We start from the raw sequence: 27,166 nt of genomic DNA on the forward strand, positions 1-27,166 counted from the left end.
GCCCCCACTGCCTCCAGCCACAGCCTGTTGTTCAGTGTCCTGCCCTGAGCTGGCCGTGGCCGAGTGTCTGTGAGTGTCCCCACACTTGGCTAGACCAGGAGGTCATGACAGTGCATGCTCTTCCAGGGCAATGCATGGTTAATATGCCACTATCTCTGCTTCTTAGTACTGCCCTGCCCCCCTCCCCAAGCTGGAGCTCTGCCTCTGGGCAAATGACCTCTCCTGACTTGGCCTTTTATCCTCAAGTCCACGCAGGTACCCAGGAATTTAACAGGTTGGACTCTTAATGGTGCACATTACACACCAATGCCGTTTGCTTCACGCTGTTTCATTTTATCCCCCATTTCCTCTCATCCGCTTGTAAATAAGCAGACCCCGATCTTGTACCCAACTCACTCCTTCGTACCTGGCCCGGCCATGGTGGGCCGCGTCTGCTCCCCCAGGTTCCTACCTGCTGTCATTTTCAGGCTTCTCCCCAAAATAAAAAAGGTGTCAGAGAGAAGTCTGTTATCAAAGAGTTTATTACAAATCAATAAGGTGTGATTTCTACGTCATGGCACTAATGATCCTAAAACATTGGGTGCGTGAGAGATCGTGCAGAAAACCCAGGAAACAGCTCCTTACAATGCTCACGAGCATGGGTCTCTGCTAAAGGCAAGAGAGCGTTTGGGGAGCGGGAACTATGTGAGGGGGGTCGTCGTTTTTCCTAACCGGGAAGATGGCATCATCCATCCCACCTAATCCACATCCTTCACAAGGATGGGCCTTGAGTCTCAGTGCTTGAAACCCAACTGCTCACCACAGCTTCACCCAGAGTCCATCTCCACTAAGAGACGAGCATGGCGACTGCCAACCACTCTGTGAAATGGGGAACTAACAAAAGCACAGTTGTGGGGGAGGCGCCGGGTCCTCACTCCCTGCATACATGCCGTGGAGGCACAGGCCAGACCGAGCGCGCCTTAGCCGGGGAATTTGGCTAGCCGGTGCCGAGCTTGCGTCAGCCGCGCGTGCCGCTCCTTCAGGAACTTCCTCTTGTCGCTGGTGTCACTGCGTTCCTTCAGGAGCCAGCTGTACTTGTCCTTGTCCTGCAGCAGCTGGAGCATGGCCTTCTGGAGCTGCTGGCCGTACGACCGGAGAATGAAGAACTGGATAATCAGAGGAATGTGGCTGGACAGGCGGTTGCTGGCCTCCTGGAAGGGACAGTTCACAGAAGGATTGAGGGGACATTGTAATGAGGAGACTCCACGTCAGCACGCGAGCACCAGGAAGCACGTGGACCCGGCAGGTGCAAGGTGCCTCCCTGGGTTTCATACCCATCAGCGCCCTGTGTGCTAAGGGCAGCGGGGGACAACACACACGCACACAGTGCAGACTGCACCCTGCTGGGGGCCAGGGGCCAGCTGGGCACCACACGCTTGTCCGAGCCATGAGATGCTTCCTTGTGATGGAAGAGGGTAACGTGCTGCGAAAAGGGAATGGGCGACGGAGTACAAAAACTATTTACAACTTACTTATAGTGCAAATTCTTTACAATTCCGCCAAAAAGATTTCGTGACTTTTAGAAAAATCAGCACTAAAATGATTTTAGCGGAACAGAGGCTGGGCTATCAAAGACCACGGACGGGCGCCCTGTGGAGTTTCACATAGGTCGACAGGTAGTTTCAACCCTTCCGTCTCCCGCCCCACCTGCTGGTGAAAAGTTTCTCTTCCCGAAGACAGTGATCTCTCACAAGCTGACAGGCGCTCGCACCTAGCGGGTTCTGTGACCTCTCTGTGCCTCAGTTTCCTTCTCTATAAAACACGAGCACCCGGACTCAATGGATGGTGGAAAATATTAAATGAGCTAAAAGATAAACGTTTAGGAAGATGCTAGGCGGACTAGAGCTCAGTGAATATTAGTCAGGGGGTCAGTGAGATGGAGATGGTACATATGCTGTGTGTCCTAGGAGGAGGGTGAGCCAGGGCGGCAGTGAAAACAGGGCAAGGAGAGAAGGGACAGGCTGATGGGAGGCATTCAAGAGGGGCGTTGGGGGCTGCAAACACTGGAGTCTGACGTTGGAGAACGGACACAAGCTGAAAGGGACTGCTAATATCTGCAGTGACAAAATCAGGCACCCAAAATACCTTTTGAGACTTCTGGTATGAATATGGCTGCAAGAATCATTTTCTCGTTCTCATGAAGATCATCCAAAACACCAACAGTTCTGGTGGCAGTAGGAGACAGGTGACGTGTCACCTCTGACCCATGTGTAGCAAAAGTAGCGGCAGTCAGGCAGAGCCACATGCAAGGAGGGGACAGAGGAAGCGTGGGCAGGGACAGCGTGTGTCAGACAAGAGGAGGAAACTCCTTTCCTGCAAGGGATTTGAGTAAGGTCAGTGGCAGAAGTCCCTCCCACCAGGGTGCGTTGGGGGCACCGTGGCGATGCCACACAAGAGACTCACAGATGGGCCACGTTTTCATGAAACACTCTCTTTGGTAGCTGAGAAGAAGTGTGTGAGTGGTAAACACTAGCTCTGGACCTTTCCCCAGTGCCCACGGGGACTTTGTGCAAATCACTGGCCCGGAGAAAACCAACTCATTTAATGATGCGTGTGCTTGAGGCAGTGATGGCTCCACACGTGTTGGTGCGCACTAATCCTGGGATCTGCGAACGTGTGACCTGTCGCTGCAAAGGGCAGTTGAGGTTGCAGGAGACTGCTGATTAGCTGCCGTTAAGATCGGGAGACTATCCTGGATTACCTGGTGGACCCCATACAAAGGAGGGAGGCTGACAGGAGAGTCAGAGGCAGCTGTGACTCCAGAAGGTGGGAGAGATGCAACACGGCAGGCTGTGAAGATGGAGGAGGGGCCACGGGCCAGGGAGCACACCTGTCCTCTAGAATGGACGAGGCAGGGAAACAGACTCACCCTTAGAGCCTCAAGAAGGAACACAGCTCTGCCAAAAACTTGACTTGAGCCAGTGAGGATCGTGCTGGATGGGGACAAGTGGCGTTCTCATTAAAGTCTGAGACAAGACAAGCCTGCCTAGTAGCTTCACTATCGTTTCAAGTTTCACGAAAGGGACCAGACGAGGCAAGAAAAGGAAGTCTGGGTGTGGCTTGTTAGCTCAGTTGGTTAGAGCGTGGTGCTAATAACACCAAGGTTGCTGGTTCGATCCCCGCATGGGCCACTGTGAGCTGTGCCCTCCTTAAAAAAAAAGAGAGAGAAAAAGAAGTCTGAGGGAAAGGGGAGAGAAGTGGAAAGCTACCAATGTCTGCAGACGGATGAGTGTCCCCGGGGAAAACTCTGGAACTTCTACAGACAATAAGGGAATCAGTACGAATACAGGGTATAAAATACATACAACACAGAGAGCACAGCAACCAACAACAAACAGAAGACATAATGGGAAAAAAGACTCACTGACAATAGGGACAAAGATGAGAAAATATGTAGAAATTAAATGTAGAAATGAGCACAAGCTACATGAAGGGAACTTTAAAACGCTTCTGAGGGCCCCAGAAGGAGATCTTAGACATACAAAGACCCAGGATGGTCCTGGGCTAGAAGATTTACTGTCATAAAGACGTCGACGGTCCCTCTGGAGACCTATAAAGTGAATGTAATTCTAGTAAGAATATGTACATTTCTCTGTTTTCAGAGGGACTGGATAAGTTAATTCTAAAATTTATATTGAAACTGGAACAAATAAAAACAGGCAGAGAATTTCTGCATAAAATGACGTGCGAACACAGATGGTCGTACGCTCATGTTCGTAGCAGCCCAAGGTAAGACCAACTCAACGTGCATGGATGGAGGAGTGGGTAAGCAAAAAGTGGTCCATACATACCACGGACAGTTATTCCACGTTAGAAAGGAAGGAAATTGTGACACATGCTACAAGGATGAAGGATGAGAATATTACGTAAAGTGAAATAAGCCAGACTCGAAAGGACAAATGTTCTATGAAGCCACTCATGGGAGCTACAGAGCAGGCAAAGGCATAGAGACAGGAAGTCGAGGGAGAGGGAAGAGTGGGGAGGCAGTAGGCAGTGGTTAACAGGAGCAGAAGATGAAAATGTTTTGGAGACGATGGTGGTGATGGTGGTACAACAATATGAAGGTGCTTAATGCCACTGAACTGTCCACTTAAAAATGGTTAAAACGGTAAATTTTACGAGATTGTATTTTACCACAATATAGAAAAAAGAAAAGAAGTGGGTGGGGCAGGTTAGGGGAGTGCTAAGTGCACCAGATATTTAAACTCAGTATAAAGATCTACTAATGTAATCACGGTGACACTGATCATTAGAACAGCAAACCCGTAGGACAGAATTCAGGATCTAGAAACAGGCCGACATACACAGGGGGAGAGAATATGTGAAAGGGGCATACTGCACACCATGGGGACAAGCATTCTTCAGTGAGGGTATTGGGACAGCTCCTGGCCCCAGAGCAAGCCTCAGTCTGCACATCAAATAATTCTGAAGGGACCAAGGGTTTAAATATAAAAATTGAAATAATAAGTTACTTGAAGAAAATACTGTGGACTTTGTTTATAAATCTCAACAAGACAACGTCCTTTATCCAGTGTGACAAAAAAAGCGCAGAAGCCCCCAAAGAAACGACTCTGAAATCCAACCCACCAATCCAGAACATTTCAGCAGCGTCTGAAACCACCACATACAAAGCCACAAGGCAAATGACAAACTTCAGAGCAGTTGCATCACAAATCTCTACATGTGAACAGCTCGCTGTAGAAACAACTCCGACTGGATGCAGTTGACTGAATAGGAAATAGAAATAACTCGTACACTGTGAAAGATGTCCATCTCATGGTAATAAGATAAAACGCAAATTAAAATTACAAAGGTATACAATTTCTCACTTATCAGACTATTAAAAAAACCAACTTTAGGGTAGTCTAATGGGCAAGTGTGGAAAGAAATAGGCCTCCTGTGGGTAATACAATATAATTTTAAACGTCGATATAAAAGAAGCCCTATCCTGACACTTTCATGTGTCAACGTGGCCAGGCGATCGTACCATTATTCAAACATTAATTGAGGTGTTACTGTGAGGTAATCTACAGATGTAATGAACATATTCAACCAGATAACTAAGTAAAACCTTTACTTAGTGTGGGTGGCCACATCCAATTAGTTGAAGACCTTATGAGTGAAATAGAAAGAAATGGTGCCTGTAGACAGCAGCTTCAGCTCCTGCCCGAGAACCTCAGCTTGCCTCCCCTGAGGGCCTTCCTACAGATTGTGGACTTGACCAGCCAGCCCCCACAATCCATTAGCCAGTTCCTTGAAATAAATTTCCTTATATACATGAGATGTGATTTTAAAAAAAATACGGTGAATGTTTAAATTTAAAAACAAAAATTATTACAGTAAAAGACACATTGCCATTAACGCACCTCAAGGAACTCCCCCTCACTTCGAACACTTATCCATCGTTCTTGCCACTTTCTGAAGCAGTTCTGCAAGTCCTCTTTTGTGTCTTTAGTTGCGCTGCCGTGCTGCCTCCCTGTCCTGAATCGATTCAATAGTCATTTTGAGTTTGGGGAAGCACCAGCAGTCGCGTGGTGCCAGATCCGGTGAATAAGGTGGATGAGGACACACCATAATGTTTTTATTTGACAGAAATTGCTGTCCTCGAAGTGATGTGTGACACGGAGCGTTGTCATGATGGAGGATGAGTAGAAACACTCATGAAAGAGGACTTCCAGAACTGCTTCAGAAAGTGGCAAGAACGATGGGATAAGTGCATTTGAAGCGAGGGGGTTTTGACGGAGGTTTATGGCAACGTGCCTTTTACTGTAATAAAATTTTTTAATTTAAACATTCACCATAGGTTTTGATCATACTGCATATATCCTATTGGTTCTGCTTCTCTGGCACAACCCTGACTAATACACCAGGAATCTCACTTGTAGGAATTTGCCCTCCAGATATATGACATGAAGCAAGCTATTCACTTAAACATCCCCGTGTTAGCAAAAGACTGGAAACAAACTATGTCTGTTAATAGGGAATGGGCTCAATCTGCTGCACCCATAAAATGGGATACTCAGCCACCATGAAAAAGAATAAGGGGGGGGGCTCCACGTGAGCTGGAGTGGAACCTCCAAAGTCCATAAAGGAAGCAAGGTGGGGATCAGTATGTGTACTTGGCTAACCTTGGTGTAACATGTGTAATATAGCGCTTTTCTTCAGAGGAAATCCAGAAACACCTGGGGAAGGGCTTCTGAGGAGGGGACCGCATGGCTCAGGACGGGGTGGGTGGGAGACCCACTTTCCACTGTCTCCTTTTTGGATTTTGTGCCTGTGCATGCATTACCTACTGTCAGGTTCCACAAGGCAGGTGAGCAGATGGGTGGTAAGCTCGCTGCATGAGCAGCCGAGATGCACAGGTGTCCTGTCTTGCCCTTCACCAGCTTCACTCACTTGTGTGCATGTCCCCGTGTTGGCGGGAAATGGAGTTCGACCCTTGGTGTTGCTCAGAGTGAGTTGTTTCTCTGTCCAGCTGCAGGGCATCCCCTTCAGAGCCCAGCAGAAATGCAGAATCTGGGCCCAAACTCAGACCTGCATTCCACCGCTGCTTGTCAACAAGACCCCGGGAGGTCAAGTTTGAGAAGCACGGCCTTAAGCACTCGAATAGTGAAGAGAAGGAGGGACCTGGTTACGATTTGCTTTACCTGTCCAGATTTTTACGTATCCCAGCGGCTCTGACTGAGGTGTGCTCAGCTGAGTTTTGCAGCCATCCCAGGATGAGTTAGATCACCCTTCACACTACCTGATATATAGACTAGCCATGAAAGCGCGTGTCTTGATGAGTGGCTTCTATGTGGTGAGCCGCCATTGCACGTTACTGCCATGCTTAGGGGTCTCCCACTCATCCTGCTGAATAGCCACCACACACCTGAGGACAGACCATTTTACAAAGAAGGATGCTGAGGCTCAGAGAGCTGGAGGCACTTGGCCAAGGCCACAGAGCCAGTCAAGACCAGAGGAGAGTGGCTGTACGCCATAACCCCTTCTTGTCAGCCTAAGGCTGAGTCGCTGCTGCGGAAGCTCAATGGCTGAAAGATGGAGCTGCCTGATGCTCACCGCACGGAGATGATAAGACTAAAGAGAGAGGCATCAAGGAAAGGAAGCGACGCAGAAACCACATCTTTGAGACATGCGTGGACTCACCTCGCGGTAGGCCATCAGATGTTGGAAGATTTCAGCTACGGTGTCACTCAGAGAATCGGGCTGAAGGGACGGCAGCAACGTTGAGTTCTTCTTCTTCTTTTCTTCTGTTTCCTTCTCTCTGACCTTCTGTAATGAACTCCGATACACTTTGTCTTGGCAGTAGACAATCTGCTCCATTTGGAAGTGAAGTCGGATGAGCTTCTCAGCTTCTTTCTCTTGTTCCAGTTTAATGTCTTCAATTTTTGACTATCGCACAAGAGACACACAAGGTTCTCCTCAAGAAGTGAATTGCTGGGTCACAGGAAGAGAATCACACGCAAAGCCCACAATAGCTGGTTCTCCAACTTGCACGCAAGTAGCACACTGCTTTGGAGCAACCTTCTGCACCTCCACCTTGGCTTATCTAGGACGGGGTTCCCATCCCCAGTAGAGGGTAGGGCTCTCCTGGGGAAGCTGAGTCACACGTGTGACAGCAGCCCTCATCCCCAGAGCCTGGGAACCCATAAGGTTCTGTTTGAAGGCCTGAGGCCTCAGCTGCTTTCTGTTCCCCCTTATAGGCTTGTCCATCTGATGAGGAGTGTATACCCATCAGAGAGCTCACAGGGACAGGATGGGGGCTGAATGTAAGTTAGTCAATTCTCTATCCTTATGTTCCTGGGATTTAGAGAAACTGGCTACCAGAAAGCCAGGGGGAGGTCTGTCACACAGAAAACATCTGTACCCCATTCCACTCCTAGCTCACTGAGCTTCATGGAGTGAGATGCACGCTGCAGGTATGTCCTCGACATTTTCTTCTATGGCCATTACAACCTTCTGAGGAAGCCATTCTTAGCTGTGTTTTGTGGGTGAGGAGCTGGAGGCCCAGGCCGTGGCTTGGGCCCGCCCCCTGACCACCAGCTTGTGCATGGCAGAGCAGGCCTTCCCATCTGTGCTGGGTGCTAGGGAGTAAATGTTTGTGTTCTCCTTAAAATTCACGTATGGAAAGTCTAACCCCAGGGTAATAGCATGTGGACGTGGGGCCTTTGGGAGGTCTACGTCTTGGGGGGCGGAGCCCTCAGAATGGGATTAGTGCTCTTGTAAGATGAGCCTCCAGAGGCCTGCCTCCCTCTTCCTTCTCTCTCTCCCCCCGCTGCCCCCACCGCTCACTGCTTTTAACCAGTCTTCACTGATAATATTATTAGGAAGATTCACTAATAAGCTTCATTATTTGCTTCTCTAAATACAATAAAGTTGCAATGGTCTTAATCCAAGAAATCTATTTTCTAGTGTCAGGATTATTTACTTATTTATTTCTTAGTAATATACGGTCAGTTTTACCTTGGAGGTTCTGTAAAGGTTGAGAAATTCCTGATAATTTTTCTGGGAAACATCTGTGAAGGCAAGCCGGACTATATCTGATGAAAGAAAAACAAAAAAAGTCCAGTATTGGTAGAATCACTGATCGTCTTTATAAATTGCAAAAAATAAGAGGATAAAATGACAAGGAAAGAGAAGTATCCTCCCTCCCTTCCTCTCCTCTTCACTAAAGAAGGAACGTATGCTTTTGTCCCAAGAACTCTCTAGAAGAATTTTAAAATCTAAATGTCCCCTGGCATATTTATTTGACATTTAAAGTTTTCATCCTAAATATAAATAGTTGCAAAGAATGTAATTTCTAGTAAGTTACAAATATATCAATATTTTATAGGAAAACATCACATCACTCTTTTAAATATAACAATGGAGTCTAAACGTGCATGTTATCTATTTGAAAAGAAATACATGAGGGGCGGCTGGATGACTCGGTTAGAGCGCGAGCTCTTAACAACAAGGTTGCCGGTTCAATTCCCACATGGGATGGTGGGCGGTGTCCCCTGCTACTAAGATTGAGGATGGTGACTGGACTTGGAGCTGAGCTGCACCCTCCACAACCAGATTGAAGGACAACGACTTGGAGCTGATGGGCCCTGGAGAAACACACTGTTTCCCCAATATTCCCCTATAAAATTAAGGGGGAAAAAATACATGAACAAGCTCTTATTTAAATCAGAAAATTTACATGACATCTTTTTATTTGACTTACAGAATTTTATCCTAATATGACATACAGTATCTTTATGCTTGAAAATCTTCTATCGACCCCATATCATATCTTTCTGAAACAAGTTTATATATACATATATACATATATCTATTCATATATATATATATATATATATATATATATATATATATATATATGTTTTAATTATTTCTATGACTGTAAGGATACACATACTACACATTTTCTTCAGGAGAGGATTAAGAGTGCACAATTGAGCCACACAACACAATGACAAATTTTGGTATATGTAAAAATCTACAATTTTAGTAGAAGCACATCTCTTAATGAGCTCTCATGGTTCCCCCATTTCCACTAGTTCATGGGTCCATGAATGATTATTACTCATGGCTAAAATGAGACAGTTGGAGACTAAGTGCGGCTGGTGGCAGCCAGGGAGAGAAAGCGAGAAGAGGTCGGATAACGCCCCCGAAACCGAGGGGCGGACGGTGAAGGAGAGGGAAGTCGGTATGTGAAGTGCTGCCTTTTTCCTCTGCGGGCCGCTGGCAGCTTCCTCCCTACACACAACAAAGGTTATGCCACCTGCAGACTGCACCCAACACTGCCGTAATGCAGTTATTTAGTCGTCAACCTTACTTCTCAGAGAATTCAAATAAACAGAGTCTTCTGAGATTGAAGTAATCCTAGCAGTGGAGCAGAGTGGAGGTGTGGTGTCATAATTCTCTGTTTGGTCTTTGTCCCTGGTTCCTGGCACACAGCTCCTAGTCCCTTACAATTTCCTGAGTGATAATCGGGGTCCTCTCTTATTCTAATGAGGGGACTCCTGTGGCCCTGGGTAGCTTCAGGATAAGGGCTGGTTGTCAGAAAGAACAAGCCTTGACAGAAGCCTGGAACTTTCAGCCCATCCTCCGGGGACGGGGCGAGGAAAAGGGCTGGAGACTGAGTTAATAAGTGATTATGTCTCCTTGATAACTGATTACACCTCCATAAAACCCCGAAATGACAGGGTTCAGAGAGCTTCCAGGTCGGTGAACACAAACATGTACCAAGAGGGTGGTGGTCCCCAACTCCATGGGATCTGCAGTTGGGACCACCCCCCCACCCCCAGACCTTGCCCTGTGTATCTCTTTCATTTGCATCCTTTACAATATCTTTATAATAAACTGGTAAAGGTAAGTCAATTCTGTATAATAAACCAATAAAGGTAAATAAAGTGTGTTCCTGAGTTCTGTGAGCTGTTCTAGCAAATTACCAACCCTGAGGAGGGAGTTGTGGGAACTCTGTTTAGCGATGGCTGGACAGAAGAACAAGGGGCATGGGACTTGTGACTGCCACCCAAAGTGTAGCAGTCGTGTTGGGACTGAGCCATAAGTTGTGGGGGTTGGTGTCAGCTCTGGGTAGTTGGGGTGAGAACTGAGTTGAATTATTGCACTCCCAGCTGATATCAGGAAAATCAGAGAACTGGTTGGGCTGCTGGTGTTGGAAAACCCCAGGAGAGCTGTGAAGTTCAGTGCTGGCTTTAGTTCACCCCTTTCCCTGCCCAAGAAATAATGTGAAACACCATGAACTCACCAGTTACTGTGAACAGCATGTCCAGAGCAGGTTCTTCCAATGCTCTGATTTGCTGTTTTATGATGTTCTCGAATGTCTTATAGTTCACAAATCCTGGCAGCTCTCTGCCACGATACTGATTTTCAAATTTCCAGATCTGCCTACATATAGCTTCGTAACCTACAGAGGCAAGAGCTCTGCATTATTTTACGAAAACAACCTTGCAGGTTTTTCTAAACACAAGACCATTCTCGACTTTCTGAAAGCACAGAGCAGCAAGGGAAAACATCAAAACATATTTAGGGATTAGAATTAAGAAACAAGTCTCAAGACACTTTTCTTCGGTCATCTCGAGGTGGCAAGTACAGAGCCTGGATGCGATGCCAGGAAGCAACAAACGCAGACATACCCTTGAAAAGGTACTTGAGTATGAAATTTTATAAATCCAGTTTGATTTTGACCAAAGAAATTGTATCAGAATAGAATATTATGATATGCAGGCCCTTTAAAAAGTAGGATTGACACCTCCCAGAATCAGCTACATGTCACTGATTCGTGTGCTGTCGCACAGGCAGGAAGTGTGTGTAGATCAAACGGGATAACAGAGTCCAGGGGCACATAAGTTCCTGTCAGTGTGGCACGGGATCACTGTTTATTATATAATGACCACTTAGGTTTTGCTTTATACTTTTGGAATTCTTTTTACTCTCAACACACTGCATTGCTGACAAACACCCTCATTGAGGGGGCAGGGCCTCATTCAGGAGGGGTCTGGTTCCTCTTTTTGAAGAACTAACCAGGGATAGTGGTCTGGGTACCCTCTTTTGGTTAGGAGGTATTTTTTTATAGGAATTTTTTAAATTGAGATATGTGTACTGTAAAATTCACCGTATTAAGAGTGTACAGTTCAGTGACTTTATAATAGTATATTCACAAAGTTGTGCAATCATTGCCACTATCTAATCCTCAGACATTTCCATTGCCCCAAGGAACCCTGTACCCTAGAGTGGTCACTCCCCATGCCTCCCGCCTCAGCCCTGGAAACCTCTACTTCCTGTCTCTGTGGATCTGCCTGCCCTGGACATTTCATATAAATGGGATCTTACAACACATGGGTTTCTGTGTCTCATTTTTCACTTAGCATGTCTTCAAGCTTCATCCATGTCGTGGTATGTGTCAGTACTGAATGCCTTTCTACAGCTGAATAATATTCCATTTATGGTATTACAGGCTGAATTGTGTCTCTCCAAAATTCACACGTTCAAGTCCTAACCCTAGTACCTCAGCATGTGAGTGTTATTTGGAGGTAGGGCCTTTACAGAGCTGACTAAGTTGAAATGAGGTCCATCAGTGTGGGCCCTACTCCAATCTGACCGGTGCCATTATAAGAAGAGGACCTTAGAACACACACAGAAGGACGACCATGTGGGGACACAGAGAAGATGGGAAGACAGCCGTTTGCAAGTCAAGGAGAGTCCTCATAAGAAACCAAACCTGCTGACACTTTGATCTTGGATTTCTAGCTTCCAGAATTGTAAGCAAAGCATTCACGTTGTTGAGTAAGATGCCGTCTGTGGTACTTTGTTTCGGCAGCCCTAGTAAACTAACACCTATGGATTTACTATATTCTTTACCCATTCATCAGTTGGTGGACATTTGGGTTGTTTGCGCTTTTTGGCTATTGTGAATAATTCTGCCAACATTCATACACAAATTTTTACATGAACTTATGTTTTCGTTCTCTGGGGTATATACCTGCTAGTGGAATTGCGAGGTCACGGGATAGCTGTGTTTAACTTTTTAAGGAACTGCCGGAATCTCCCATTTTACATTTCCTCCAGCAGTGTATGAGGGTTTTATATTTTAATTTCTCCACATTCTTGTCAAAACTTTTTATCATCTGTCTTTTCGATGATATCTATCCCAGTAAGTGTGAGATGAGATCTTGTGGATTGGACTTGTATTTCTCTGATGCTAATGATGCTTATTGCCACTTGCATATCTTATTTTTGGAGGAATGTTTATTCTAATCTTTTGTTCATCTTTAAATGGAATTATTTGTCTTTTTGGTGTTGCGTTGTAAGAGTTTTTCCTATATTCTGGATATTGATCCTTATTAGACCTATGATTTGCAAATATTTTCTCCCATGCTGTGGGATGTCTTTCTACTTTCTTGATAGTGTCCTCTGACATACAAAAGGTTTTAATTTTGATGAAATCCAATTTATCTATTTGTTCCTTTGCTGCTTGTGCTTTAGGTGTCCTGTCTAAAAAAACCATTGCCTTATCCACGGCCACAAAGATTTAAACCTATGTTCTAACAGACGTACATTTTGGGTTTTGATCCATTTTGAGTTAATTTATTTATAGGGGTAAGTTAGGGGGTCCAAATTCATCCTCTTGCTTGTGGGTATCCAGGGATTTGTAACCGATAACTTGCCGGGAGGAATTTAGTATTAAAAAAAAAAAAGGGCTCTTTTCTCACAGGCTGCGTGCCACAAGCACTTATGCCATAATATGCTGGCTGAGCACCATACAAGAGAATTGTTGTCTTCCTTGAAGGGATAGACAGGTCAAGCAAAATTACTTCAAATTTCCCTCAGTTGCTACAGCCTTATCATTGATCAATATATAATTTCCTTTAGTCTTAAAAAAGCAATTTCAGACCACATTTTCTACTTTTCTCATACTCTTAAGAATTTGATGATATAAGGGTGGCATCTAGCACACTGTTTTATTTTCTTTTCATTGCTGCGACTATAAAAATGCACTAAGATACAGGTCAGGCTTCAAGGACCCAGCCATTTAACCAAGATCGATCTGGGTTATTTCAGTGGTGACACAAATAGGAGTACACACGTCATGTCAACTTGCTCACTATGGAAAGACTGCTGATTCTTCTGGAAGCTTCTTTCAGTGTCATTTGAAATAGATGCTTGCTGGGCCGGGTTCAATGACACGGTACAGAGCAAATGTGCCTTGTGTCACTAACTTCTTACCTCCGTCCTCCTCAGACCGTATTATCTGCCTCCCCAATCCTGCATTTCAACCCAACCCAGCAGATTTACGGTGGTGCCTTGGACTCACCTTTCTGAAAATGATTGTTAATCACAGTACTCCATTTGTAGAACTCTTGTCGGATTTTGGTAAACAGCCGAGTTTGGTCTTCCTTCACGGGTTCTTCCCCTTCTACTAAAGCAAGGATGTCCTGATTAAATGCATTAATTTTCTGTCAAGAAGAAAAACACAAGTATAAGTGGTGATATTTCAAAAAGAAGCATCAAGGTGGTTTGGAGGTCATGTGCTGGCTGAGAGTGGGCGAATCATTCTTTGTTGCCGATGGGCCACTGGGATAAAGGGAAAGAGGAGGCTTGGGCACCAGACCACCCCACTCTCCCCTTAATGCCTTTGGGATCTTGAGTGAGTCACATGATGAAGAGTCCATGAGCAACGTGACCATTCAGCACACTGACTCCGCCTTCCACACCCCACTCCTCTCTGCCCCCATCCCTCCACACTGGCTCTTTTCTGGTGGGCAGAAGAGGATAGAAGTGCATAAGGCACACGGCCCCTTTTATATGGTCAGTGCATGATTCTTCAACTTGATGCAAAGGCCATACTCACATCTATCAGAAAGAACAGTTTTCCGCTTTCGTCTTCTGGTATGTCTGTGCCACAGTTACGCAGCTCTTCTGCTATTTGCTGTTGAGCCTCCTTTATTTGATCTTCTAACCGGGGCAGAGATTTCTGAGAAAAATAGAGAGAAAATTATTGAAATGCATAAATATGAACCAGGAGTGAAAAGGAGGTCCCGAACTTCCTTCTGCAAGGGGCAGGACAGCTGTGCAGTACATTGGACTTCCTGGCTTCCTCTAGAAAGGTTTTCCAGAGGGAGAAGGGCACTGTTTTCCACCCAGGCCCTCCCACTTTCCTGCTCCTGTGTAAACAGGCTCAGAGCCACGCTGAGGTGACCACTCTGTCCAGTTCCTGGGCCCTGTAAAAGCAACGCCAGGAACAGCCCCTGTGATCGTTTTACATAAACTCTGCAGGGAGCTCAGAAAGAGCCATGTTTCTAGTGGGTTCTGAAGTGGCCATTGGGATCATTTGAGATTCAACAACATTTATGTTGTTCAGAGATGAAAAGTTGTCCACTTCTGGCTCTAACAATAATGTTGACTGCATGGGCTGGCTTACCGTACCACGGCACACACCTAGAAACACTGGCTAAAATATCACAAGCACCCGTTTCAATGTATCAGGGGGTTGTCCGGTACAAAAGAGATACCCAGAAGCCAAAACCAGGGGACAATGGGTGCCCAGGGATGTGCGATGAAAACAGAGTGAAGCTGGATTTGGCCCCAAGGGCATATGTAGGAAAGAAAACCGAAACTCTCATTTCAGAGCCTGACTTGGTGCCAGGGCAAAAGATACACCCCCAGTGGACTTGTCCCACGTGGGGAATCTAATGGGCAAGCACCTTCTTTCTGCAGAAAGCTGGGAACCCCACAGCTAGGCTCTCATTCTAACGGTGAGTAGGCATAGCCCTGCCCGCAAGCCCGTTCCTGGGGACGATACGCAATGCCTGAACTCTGGCACCGAGGGGAGAGGAACAGAAAATCTCCACGGGGAATCTGTAACCACAAGCTCGTCCTCAGACAGGTTTGATGCCCAATTCACACTCACTGAGGTGTCCCCCGAAGCACAAGCTGAGAAGCGGGAGGCCCTTCTAGGCATCTCGCAGAAGCAAACATTGCTCCTCCCTGGAGAAGAGCAGTGCGAACCCAGGCTTCCAGAAACACCCACAGATCAAGTTCCAAGAAAGACAGGCTCACAGTCAAACCTCCAACCCAAGTCACTGTGGGTGATGGCCAGCCAGACCCAAGTACCAAGCTTCTGTCACTGGACTCACCAGGCACAAGACACAGCAGAAATATGTACAAAGAAATATTCAAAAGAATTGAAAAATCCTCTTAAAAGTATTGAAAATGTGAAAACGCAGAGACTGTCCAGACAGATTAGAAAAGGACCACGGAGAAATTTAAGAAATGAAATGTATTACCAAGACATGGTTGGCAATGAGAAAAGAAGGCTTAGGACAGTGCCCACACGATTTTAATTTTTAGTTAGGCCACGTGGATAGTGTCTCAGCATCCCACTCGACGGGTGGTCCCCTGACAAGCACCATGCACACCACCTGGGCCCTTTGTAGAAATGCAGAATTCCAAGCCGCACTGAATCTGAGCCTGCATCGTCACGAGACCCCCAGGAGGTCCGTGTGCATGTCCCCGCGGTTCAGCTTAGTGTTTGTGGGAGTCTACCCAGAGGATGGACAGCTCTGTGTGTGCTTACACAGATGTGCGAGATGAGCTCGGTGGTCAGTCTGTTTGCCAGGCAGGGGATCGTGGCTTTTCCCTCATCCAGGAGAACCCTGCAAGAGAAGACAGTGTACACGTCCATCTGGTGTAGCTACAAAATGCCAGTCAGCTTTGTGCTGCTGGGGAAGTTCAGGCAAATCCAGTCATTTCCAATTGGGTGGCATGTCCTGCAGGTGGTACCCCACCAACGTTCAGAAGTGGATCGCATAGAATTAATTATGGCTGCATTTTAGTAACTTCAGATGACTCAACACTGTGGAATGGGCCCTTTCAGCTGATATGTTAAATGCATCTCATGACATCTGACTTAGTCTTTAGAAAAATACATACAGTCACCTATAGATACATTTTTACCATGCACACACACACACACACACACCCTTCTGTGTATACCTATATAAGTAAACATAATGCAAATCGGTATAAGGCTTCATAAAAGTCTATCGACACATATTTACATTGGTGTTCGCATGCACACTGAGCTGGGGACACATCCTCCCCCGAGACAAGACCTGAAGCCATGGTTGCTGGCAGGAGGGAAGCCACGGCTTCTTCACACTCCAACAAAGTCTGTGTCCATAGGACGACTTATGACTGGACTTTATTTTAAAGGACTTTTTAGGAAAAAAGACAGCGAAGCATGAGTTGACATGCCTATTGGTGAGAGTACATGCACACCTAAGTTTCAGTTTCCACACCTGTCAATTTGTCTAATTGTGGTAAAACACACATCACATACATTTACCATTTGAACAATCTAAGTGCACAGCTCAGTGGCGTTCAACACCTTCACACTGTTGTGCAAACATCACCACCATCATCTCCAGAACTTCCCATCTTCCCAAATTGAAACTCTATCTCCACAAACCGTAGCTCCTTCGCCCTCCCTTCCACCCAGCCCCCGGCACCCACCATTCTACACTCTGTCTCTGTGAATCTGACCACTCTCGGGACCTCACAGAGATGGAATCACACAGTATTGTCTTTTTGTGGCCCACTTATTTCACTACGAGCATAATGTCCCCCAGGTTCATCCATGTTGTAATCTGTGTCACACGTCCTTCCTTTCTAAGGCTGATATTCCATCGCATGGCTAGACCCCATCATATTGATCTGTTTCTTCATCAGTGGACACTTGGGTTGTCTCACCTTTCGGCTTTAGTGAACAATGCTGCTGTGCACAGTGGTGTCTACAAGCATCTGTTTACACACCTGTCAATTCTGAATACGACTTCTCCACAGCCTCTGGGGGAATTGACTGTAATAGTATCAACAGCATCCGTGGGGCCCCACCTACATACCCATGGGCACACAGGGGCCTCACTTAACATCTCATAAGCAGCTTTTTAGTGGCATCTGACTGGCACAGCACTCTAATGGCTGCAAACACCGTGAGCATTTACTCTGGTTATAAACCCCCTGATTTTCAGCACTTAGATTGTTCCAATTTTTCACCATTTCAAACAAATCTGTGCCGAACATCCTTTGGCAGACATCAGTGCGCACATCTCTGATTACTTTCCTGGGTGGAATTCCCAGAACTGAAACTCTGAACCACAGGGAGGCACCTTTCTAAGACCCGCTGGCCTCGTACCCAGTGCCATGCAGAGGTTGTGCAGGCTCCTCCTGTCCTGCCAATGCCACATCTTCTCGTTATTTTCAATCTAACCAATTTTACTGTCTTTTCCTGTTTAAAAAGTTCCACCTTTCACATTGAGGTCAGAAAGGTCTTAACCATGGGGTTATAAACTCTCCATCTATATTTTCTTCTGGAATGCTTATGGCTTCTTCCTTGGATTTAAACTTCAAGTGATATTTATTTTGGTGTAACGTGTTAAGTAAAGGCACAATTTAACTTTTTAATATTAAACAATTTTCTCAAATGCCACTAATTGATAATCAAACTCACAGAGCCTATGGATTTTAAATGCCACATTTATCACATATTAAATATGTCTCTAGGTCTATTTCTGGGTTTTCTACTTTTTCCCCATTCTGTTGTATTTATGGGTTTGTTTGTTTTTGGTTTTTGTATTTATGTTTTTTATTCTGGTTCTAGCACCATACTACTCAAATTATCGTAGCAAGTCCCCTCCTTAATTTGATTTTTTTAAATTTATTTTTTGTCACTCTTGTGAATTCCTCGCTTATTCTTTCAGGCAAAGTCTATGGTTATCATCAAAGAACAATCACACTCACAGAATATCAGTACTCCGATATCTGCTTTCGGAAAGCACAGATGTCCCTGGGAGGTCAGAGGTATTTAGTTTGGGTTTGACCTTGGGAAAACAGAGCCGGGCATACCTGAAATGTGGATGGTCCTCGAAGAAGATCTTCTCTCTGTCCAGAGCCTCAGTGAGGCTCATCTGGTCCTGGATGTCCTGCTGGCCCCGGCACTTGACAATCATGTAACCCTTCTTCAGGTTGCAGACCAGGTTTCGCACCACGTCCACCACCTTATCTTCAGTGCCTTTGTCCACCAGGTCGGGCTTCGTCAGGATTCCTGTGAACCAGAGCCTCCGGATTAAAGGACGCTCACAGCTTCTCAGGAGGCAGAAGCGACAGACAGCTCACCCATGCAGAGTCCCCCCAGCTTGTTCCTACTCTTGCTTGAGGGCAGACAATAGGGCTTGTAGAGTCCAGGTACAAGGCATAGAAGTTGCCCTCTTCCTCAATGGACTCTGTGTTCCCATTAAATACTAACTCCATTCTCCCCCTCCCAGACCCCGGCACCTGCCATCCTACTTTGTCGCTATGAATATGACTGCTCTAGAGAACTCATGTAAGTGGAATCATATAGTACCATATTTCCCCCAAAATAAGACCAGGCCTTATATTAATTTTTGCAATAAGACCAGATCTTACATTAATTTTTGCTCCAAAAGATGCATTAAAATCACGCTAGGGCTTATTTTCCAGTTGGGTCTTATTTTCAGGGAAACACGGTATTTGTCCCTTTGTATCTGGCTTATTTCACTTAGTAGAATACCTTCAAAGTCCAACCATGTTGTGGCATGTGTCAGAATGTCTTTCCTTTCTACCTCAAATGCAATGTTAACTGATATAACTGTTTTCTGGTTTTGCTCTGCCCCCTGACCCCACCATGCCTTTTATAAGCAGGTAGACAAAGGTTATCAGCCAACTTGTAGCCAACACTCTGCACCCAGAGTGTATGCAGCCCATGTGATCAGGATTCATGGGCATCAAACCTGGCACCTTAGCAGTTCTCTTCGGCTGGGTGCAGGCCCTCAGCCCTGCATGTGTGCCAAGAAACACCAATTTAGATTCAAGGGATGATTTTCCACCATCTGACCGTGATCATTTTTAGGTTTTTCCCTCTTCTTACCTATGGTCCTGTCTCCTTCGGGGTCCACCTCCTGGGCCATGCTCAGTGCCTCTGTGGTGGCGATGTCCACATTACTGGGCACCACCACCAAGTTGATCGTCTCCTGCCTAAGGATGTATTTCTTGATGAGTGTTGTGATCTGCAAGAAAATGAGAGGATGTGATAATTGAGATAGGTCCTGACCTTGTACTTGCTTCAGGCCTTCAGAGTCCTAGGAATATTTCCCCAAAATAAATGAGCCCACAACACAAGCCTGGTGGCACTTCCCAAGCCAGAGTTATGAGAAACCAAGTTCTCTGGCAGAAAACAGTTCTGGGATCAGGGAAAACCTTGTGGTTTTCACTCATTTACTATCTCCTAAGACCTTAAATCTGAGGCTCTCAATGAAAAGCAAGATGCTAGACTATTCCCTAAATCTTTAATCCATAGAGTGAGAGTCATTGATATGGAAATATTGTTATATTGTTCCTAATGCGCTCTCTTCCCACATAAAATCCCTTCCTGACACACGTCAGTTTAGACGTGCAGCAAAATGTGACGATAACCCAAAACGAGTCACTGTATAAAACACAAAACATATAAAATGTATTTCCAGTTTTGCCTGTTTGCCTCACTCTCTCCAGAGAAGCTTCCATCTGACTTGGTGGAGGAGACCACAATTTGCTCTCCAAATTCCCCACTCACACCTCCTAATATCCACCCTTCAAACTCAGCCCTGAATATACTATTGCTCTAATGCAACCCCCCTTTCCCCAAGACCAAGGTCAGAATGGAGCCTGAAGTTTCACCTGACGTCCAATGTCAGCTGGCTGGTTGCCCACAGGCACCCTGGTGATGCCAGGCAGGTCGATCAGGGTCAGATCTGGGACATGAGGGGAGCTGATCTCCAGACTAATGAGCTCCTGACTGATTCCCATTCCTTCCCCAGCAATGGCATTCTGGGCTAGAGAAGGGGAAAAAAGAAAAACTGAATAGCACTCAGGATGAAAGTGTCTCATTACAGCAAATCCTCTGAAAGCGACACCTACCAGCCACTTTCGTACCACCCCTAAATGACTGAAACTTAATTATGTGACATATTAGGATGAAATTAAAGGCAATAAGGAAAAGTTATTTATTCATCTCAATCACACTTAGGGGCAACTAACTGTGTCACTCCTTTGTCTTTATTGACTTCAAGTATTATTTCTCCCTTTGAACGTTTCAAATTGATCAAATGATCTCTGTGGTTTGCATTTATTGAGACCTGCCATAAATTAGCTAAGCAAGAATTATGTAAACACGTCCATTCTGCTCCTGGAGGAAAAGGCCTACCCCTATGCTTCTTCCATCAGGTCTGTGGGGATGGGGGGAACCCTTGACTAAGAAACAGATACTTGATATTTGGAGAAAAGCTTTAAATTTTAAAATGCACATCATTCTCAAAGATACTTAATTTAGGTACTAAGAAATACATTACTGAAGTCAGATTCTGCCCCAAAGCACTAGTCTTAATGAGGGAAAACACAAGGAAGCTGGGGTCTGATGTGCAGGGGGATGTAGAGAGGGGGGAGGCTGGTTCCCAAGGGAGCAGGACAGACCCAGAAAAGAAGGAGTGGGGCGATGACAGGCAGACCCCACCCACTCCACACGGTCTGACCAGCTCTCCAATAGGCGAGGATGAATGAACACAGGGCACTTACCTTGCCTGATTTCCTTTTCTACTTCTGAACCAGTTGAAATCTCAAGCTCCACGTCCTTGTAACTGACTTTGCCCTTCCACTCGTCTTCATTCCCAAGTTTTCTCAGTTTCAGCACCAGAGGACATCTTGTAACAATACCTAGGAGGCCACGTCCACATCAGTTCTGTATTCTGCTCTTAAACATCCTACATGGTAGCCTGAGACGAGTGGGTCTCAAACTTTTATATAATCTGGGAGACTGCTGACACTGCAGCCCCTGCGATGGTCTCACCCTGCGATGCGCTGATGCACGTTGCATATCCAGTTAAGGTGATTTGGGGCTCCCTAATGCTTGAAAGCCACCATTTTAAGCTTCTCACTTTATCCCAGTGTTCTGCCATCCGCTCAGATGGCAAACAGTCATGGGAAAACCCCAAACTTACGCCAACATCCTCCACTATCCCCGGAGATACATAGCACTCCCATCAGGAAGGCACACTGCTCCCACCAGGCCAGCTCACCAGGCCAGCTCACTATAAACTCCTTCCAAATCCCAGCCATTGTCCACATCTAACCCACACTTCAAGACCCACCTCAGGTCTGTCCCCTTCCCCTGAGCCCTCACTGATATCCTGGGCCTTGTAGCTCAGACAGCACCACTAACCAGGGCACCAACCTTTACCTCCGCAATGGAGGGTCAGCTCTTAGAAGGGGCTCATGAAAGACACCCACATGACCATAGTTGTGGCCTAGGGACCTTCCACAAACTGCAGGTTACATACAACCCATACAAAAATGTGTGATGAGAGGGTGTTTGGGACTGAGCTGTGTCCCTCTCAGAATGTATATGTTGAAGCCCTGGCCCCCAGTGTGACTGTATTTGGAGATAGGGTCTTTAAAGAGGTGATTAAGGTGAAATGAGGTCACAGGGTAGGGCCCTAACCAGTATGACTGGTGTTCTTATAAAAAGAGGAAGAGACCCCAGACATGTGCACACACAGAGAAAAGGCCATGTGAGGACACGACGAGGGGATGGTCGTCTGCACAGGGGAGGTCTCAGGTGAAGCCAACCGGCTGGCTTCCAGACTCAGAACTGTGAGAAATAAACTTCTGTGGGATTTGTTATGGCCATCCACGCTGACTAAGCCAGAGGGCAAGTTCTTACCGCTGCCCCTGGGAAGGGCGACGCCCGACAGCGCCTCCAGCACGGAGCTCTTGCCCGAGCTCTGGTCCCCGATGACTGCGATGGCAGGCAGGGCCAGGTCCTGCTCCACGCCCAGGGCCCGCAGCGAGTCGATGAGGTCGAGGCAGGGACGCACCTTCTCCTCATAGTGGCTGGACAGGCTGTTCTCGGGCCCCTGGAGGAGGACGAATAGGAAAATTTTGTCATGGCTTTAAGGTCATGTTCCATCAAAAATGGACAACTTCAATTGCTTAATGCAGATTACTGGAGTTCCCAAAAGAGAGTGGGAGAGGAACAGAAGAAACAAATACTTGAAGAAATAATAGATAAAAATTTCCCAAACTGGGTGAGAACTATTAACCCAAAGACCCAAGAAGCTCATTGAACCCCAAGCACAAGAAACAAAGTCAACGTCATCAAGGCACTTTATAGTTAAATTGCTCAAAACCAGTGATGAGAAAATGTTTAAAGTAGCCAGAGAATGACATGTTATGTACAGAGGAACAAAGATGAGATTGCAGCAGATTTCTCATCAGAAATAATGCAAGTGAGAAGACAGAGGAGCAGCATTTTAAAAATACTGAAAATATCTTTTAAAAATGAAGGTGAAATAAAGACTTTTTCAGATATACCAAAGGAGAAATAAAGACTTATTTCATATGCTGTAAAATAAAGACATTTTCAGAGAGACCAAATATGGATGAAGCCATCACCTGCACTGCAGGGAATGTTAAAGTCCTTCCAGCAAAAGGAAAATGGCACTGAATGGACACCTGAATCGACATAAAGCAATCCCCACCAGAAACGGTAACTACTATACTTTTAAAGATTATGTAAATATCTTTAAAAGATATTTGATTATTCGAAGAAAAATAACAATGTATTGTGAGGTTTATGATGTAGCTAAAGTTAGAATTCATGACAAAAATAATGTAAAGGCTTGGAGGGGAGACATGGAAGAATAATATTGGTTCTTATATTAAATGTGATGTAGTATAATATCATTTAAAGGTAGACTTGGTAAGTTAATAATATTTAACATAAACCCTAACACAGTTGTAGTTAATAAGCCAACAAAGAGGATAAAATGGAATCATAAAAAAATACTTGATTAATTCCAAAGAAGGCAGAGAAAGAGGAAAGAGGAAATGAAGAACAGATAAGGTAGATAGAAAACAAATAGCAAAATGAGCTTCTTAAGCCCAATTATTAATATTGACAATCACAATAAATATAAATGGTCTAAGTACCCCTAGTAGTCAAAATGACTTGGAGGGGCCGGCCCGGTGGCTCAGGCGGTTGGAGCTCCATGTTCCTAACTCCGAAAGCTGCCGGTTCAATTCCCACATGGGTCAGTGGGCTCTCAACCACAAGGTTGCCGGTTCGACTCCCGCAAGGGATGGCGGGCTGCGCCCCCTGCAACTAGCAAGGGCAACTGGACCTGGAGCTGAGCCGCACCCTCCACAACTAAGATTGAAAGGACAACAACTTGACTTGGAAAACAGTCCTGGAAGTACACACTGTTCCCTAATAAAGTCCTGTTCCCCTTCCCCAATAATAATAAAAAAAAGTAATTGTGGTTTAAAAGGTTAAAAATAATTTTTTAAAAAATGACTGAAAAAACAACAAAGTTGGAGGACTAAGATTATCATATTTCAATAATTATTATAAGACTGCAAAAACCAAAACAATGTGATACTGGTGCAAAAATGGAGAAAGAGATCAATGGAACAGAATACATATTCCAGAAATAAACTGATTTTTTTTTTTTTTAAGTGTGTTTTTCCAGTACCTATCAACTCGAAGTCAAGTAGTTGTTTCAATCTAGGTGTGGAGGGCGCAGCTCACAGTGGCCCACGCGGGGATTGAGAGCACCACGCTCTAAGCAATTGAGCTAACTGGCTGCCCCGAACAACTGATTTTTGACACAAGTGCAAGGACAATGCAGTGGGAAAAAGATAAGCTTTTCAACAAATGGTATTGGGATAATTGAATACCTACCTACACACACACACACACACACACACACACACACACACGCAAAGACTTTATATTTCATGCCATATACCAAAATTAACTCACAATGGATCACAAACCTAAGTGCAAAACTTAAAACTATAGAACTTCTAAAATAAGATAGAGGAGAAAGTCTTTGTGACTATGAATTAGGCTATGATTTCTTAGATCTGGCCCCAAAAGCACAATCCATAAAAGAACCAACTGATTAATTGGACTTCATTAAAATTGAAAATATCTGATGGTTAAAAGAGGCTGTTAAGAGAATAAAAAGACAAGCATATGTTTGCAAAGCATATATCTGCCAAGGACTTCTACCCAAAATATACAAAAAGCTCTCAAAACTCAACAATAAAATGAACAACCCAATTAGGAATAAAATATGAGAAAATCATTTTGTTTATCTTTTACATTTTTCTTTTTTAATTCCTATTTTTGTGTATGCTTTATAATATACATAAATTTTACTAGAATAGTTTCTTTACATCATGGTGAGGAGCTATTTATTTTGGGGGCCAGACAAACCTTTGTTGTGGCGGACTGTTTTGGGCAATATAGGTTTAGTAGAATCCCTGGCCTCTATTCACTATTCTCCCTGAGTTGTGACAACCAAAATGTCTCCAGACATTGCCACACGTACCAAGAGGCAAAACTGCCTTGGGTTGTGTTGAGAACCACTGCCTTACAGCATGCATGAATACAAAACTTCATATTTGGGGAATACTGACAAATTTCAGCCCAGAAAGGGGTAGACACTGGCAAGGACTCCCTTGACCAAACTGAATGGGGCTCCTTTGAGCCCTCTCCTCGGCCTGCTGCTAAGCCAGTTCATCCAGAAGTCCATCACCTTTGGTAATTAATCAAGCTCCCTCCCCCAACCCCGTGATCCTAACCAAGTTCCTCTTAGTCATTCTTCCTGCTCTCTTTCACCCTGTGCACTGGGCTCGTTATAAAGCCCAGTTGTTCTTGTATTCCAGCTGAGCTCCATTTCTCTCTCCTATTGCAATAGTCTTGAGTAAAATCTGCCTTGCTGCTCTTTTAACAAGTGCCTGGTGCCTTTTTTCTCCATAACAACACTTAGAAAGCTGTGGAGCACACCTCCACAGGGAAAGCCTATGGTGGCAGTGCTGGAAGCCTGGCTGTGCCTTTGCACCCATGAGCAACCTCAGTCTCAGCCCTCCTTATAGGTTTTCATTTCTTCCTATCATCCATTCACAAGAGAGTATAAAAGATGAATAATAATTAGCAAATATGCATGTACCAACCTCCTGGGTTAAGAAAACACATATTCCTAACTTAAGACATTGCACACACCCCTCCCTAGTCACCTTCCTCCTACTGCCCCTTCACCCCTAGAGGGTCCCTCTATCCTGAGGCTTGTGATAATGTTTTTGTTCTTCTTTACAATCTTACCACCTATCCACCTTTCCCTAAACAATATACTGATTATTTTTGCCTGTTTTGGAGCTTTATCTAAATGAGATCATACTGTACATTTCTTCTATGACTCGATCCTTTGGTTCACCATTGTTTCTTAGACTCAGCCTTCCAGATGCCTAGAACCTTAGTTCATTCATTTTCACCTCTCTGTAGAATTCTGCAACATGAGCTCACCACAATCGATGTACACATCCCACCACTCATGGGCACATGTGTGGAGTTTGCTATTATAAACAATTCATGCATGAGTCTGCATGAAGAGGATACATGCAAGAGACTGCATAGTGGTTCTCCAACTTTAGCAATGAAGTAGAATCCCCTGGAGAGCTTATTGAAACACAGATGGTGGGCCCTGCTCCTGGAGTTTCTAGTTCACTAGGTCTGGGGGAGGATTGTGATGGTGGCGGAGGTGGCGGAGGGGTGATCATTTGCATTTCAGCATCCCAGGCGATGCTGATGGTGCTGGTCTGGGGAGCACACTTGGAGAACCAAGGTCTATGCCTTGGTAGAACTGCCAGATCACAAGACACACCCTGGTCAACTTGCTTGGAAAAGGCCAAGCAGGTGGTTATGAGCAGTGTGAGTTCTTACTGCCCTGTACCGTGCCGGTTCTAGCCAGGCCAGACACAGTTATACGGGGTGGTGGAAAGATGGGTGGACCTCCTTATTTCCCTATGTCCTTCAACATGGTTTTTAATGTTGTTTAACCCTGATCGTGGAAATGGAGTCAACTTGAAAGAAGCTGATGATCCGTGGCTTTAAAACATGTAGCAGCAATAAACTAAGCATGAAGTGCCCAGTCTGTACCTGCATTTACTCCCCTCGACAGCCACACAGAGTAAATATCATTATTATTCCCATTTCAGAGATGGAAAACCAGGCTTATAAAGGGAAAAATAACCATCCACCCACGATCAGACAGCTGGAAGTGTCAGCTTTAGGATCAATTTCAGGTTGGACTGATTCCAGAAGCCGCGTTTGGTTCCCACCAAAAATATATCTTGCTTCTGAGAAAGAAGACAGCACATGGCTTCCCTGTGAGAAAATGTCATGATGACATCTCAGGGGGTTGCAGCTTGAGACGGAACCATGATGTGGGCGTGTGGTAACAGGGCTCCTTGGGCCGAGAGCCCTGGCCAGTACCTACACGAGCCAGTCAGCATGTCACCTGGCTTCCCAAGCCAAAATTGAACACCAACCAGCACCAGCGAAGGCAAAACGTCTACACTTGGCTTCCAGAAGGGCTCAGCCCGTAGGACCCGCGTCCTGTCCTGCACCAGGAGAGGTGAGGGAGGAGTGTCGCCGTGCACGAGGACAGCCCTCAGTGGACACAGCTTACATCCACGTGGATACTGACGTTCAGGCAAC

General features: G+C 45.4%; 1 protein-coding gene and 1 non-coding gene across 4 annotated transcripts in view; one reads left to right on the forward strand and one right to left on the reverse strand.

The window, feature by feature from the left end:
* Positions 1 to 503: 503 nt before the first annotated feature.
* The window catches only part of MX1 (MX dynamin like GTPase 1), a 32,293-nt gene continuing 5,630 nt past the window's right edge, over positions 504 to 27,166 (reverse strand). For all 3 annotated transcript variants that reach the window (XM_074325077.1, XM_019745766.2, XM_074325065.1), the window contains exons 4-15: positions 22,325 to 22,517; positions 21,181 to 21,318; positions 20,287 to 20,441; positions 19,499 to 19,637; positions 18,457 to 18,655; positions 16,127 to 16,205; positions 14,402 to 14,524; positions 13,865 to 14,006; positions 10,799 to 10,957; positions 8,503 to 8,579; positions 7,186 to 7,431; positions 504 to 1,190 (exon numbers count right to left, since the gene is read on the reverse strand). In XM_074325077.1, the coding sequence (XP_074181178.1) occupies positions 960 to 1,190; positions 7,186 to 7,431; positions 8,503 to 8,579; positions 10,799 to 10,957; positions 13,865 to 14,006; positions 14,402 to 14,524; positions 16,127 to 16,205; positions 18,457 to 18,655; positions 19,499 to 19,637; positions 20,287 to 20,441; positions 21,181 to 21,318; positions 22,325 to 22,517 (1,881 nt within the window). In that variant the 3' untranslated portion in view covers positions 504 to 959. The remainder of the gene's footprint in view (positions 1,191 to 7,185; positions 7,432 to 8,502; positions 8,580 to 10,798; positions 10,958 to 13,864; positions 14,007 to 14,401; positions 14,525 to 16,126; positions 16,206 to 18,456; positions 18,656 to 19,498; positions 19,638 to 20,286; positions 20,442 to 21,180; positions 21,319 to 22,324; positions 22,518 to 27,166) is intronic.
* Positions 3,097 to 3,170, forward strand: TRNAI-AAU (transfer RNA isoleucine (anticodon AAU)). Its single transcript has one exon. It is a non-coding gene; the product is annotated as a tRNA-Ile (tRNA).

The sequence above is a fragment of the Rhinolophus sinicus genome, linkage group LG01 (assembly GCF_036562045.2).
Source record: "Rhinolophus sinicus isolate RSC01 linkage group LG01, ASM3656204v1, whole genome shotgun sequence".
Taxonomy (NCBI): Eukaryota; Metazoa; Chordata; class Mammalia; order Chiroptera; family Rhinolophidae; genus Rhinolophus; species Rhinolophus sinicus.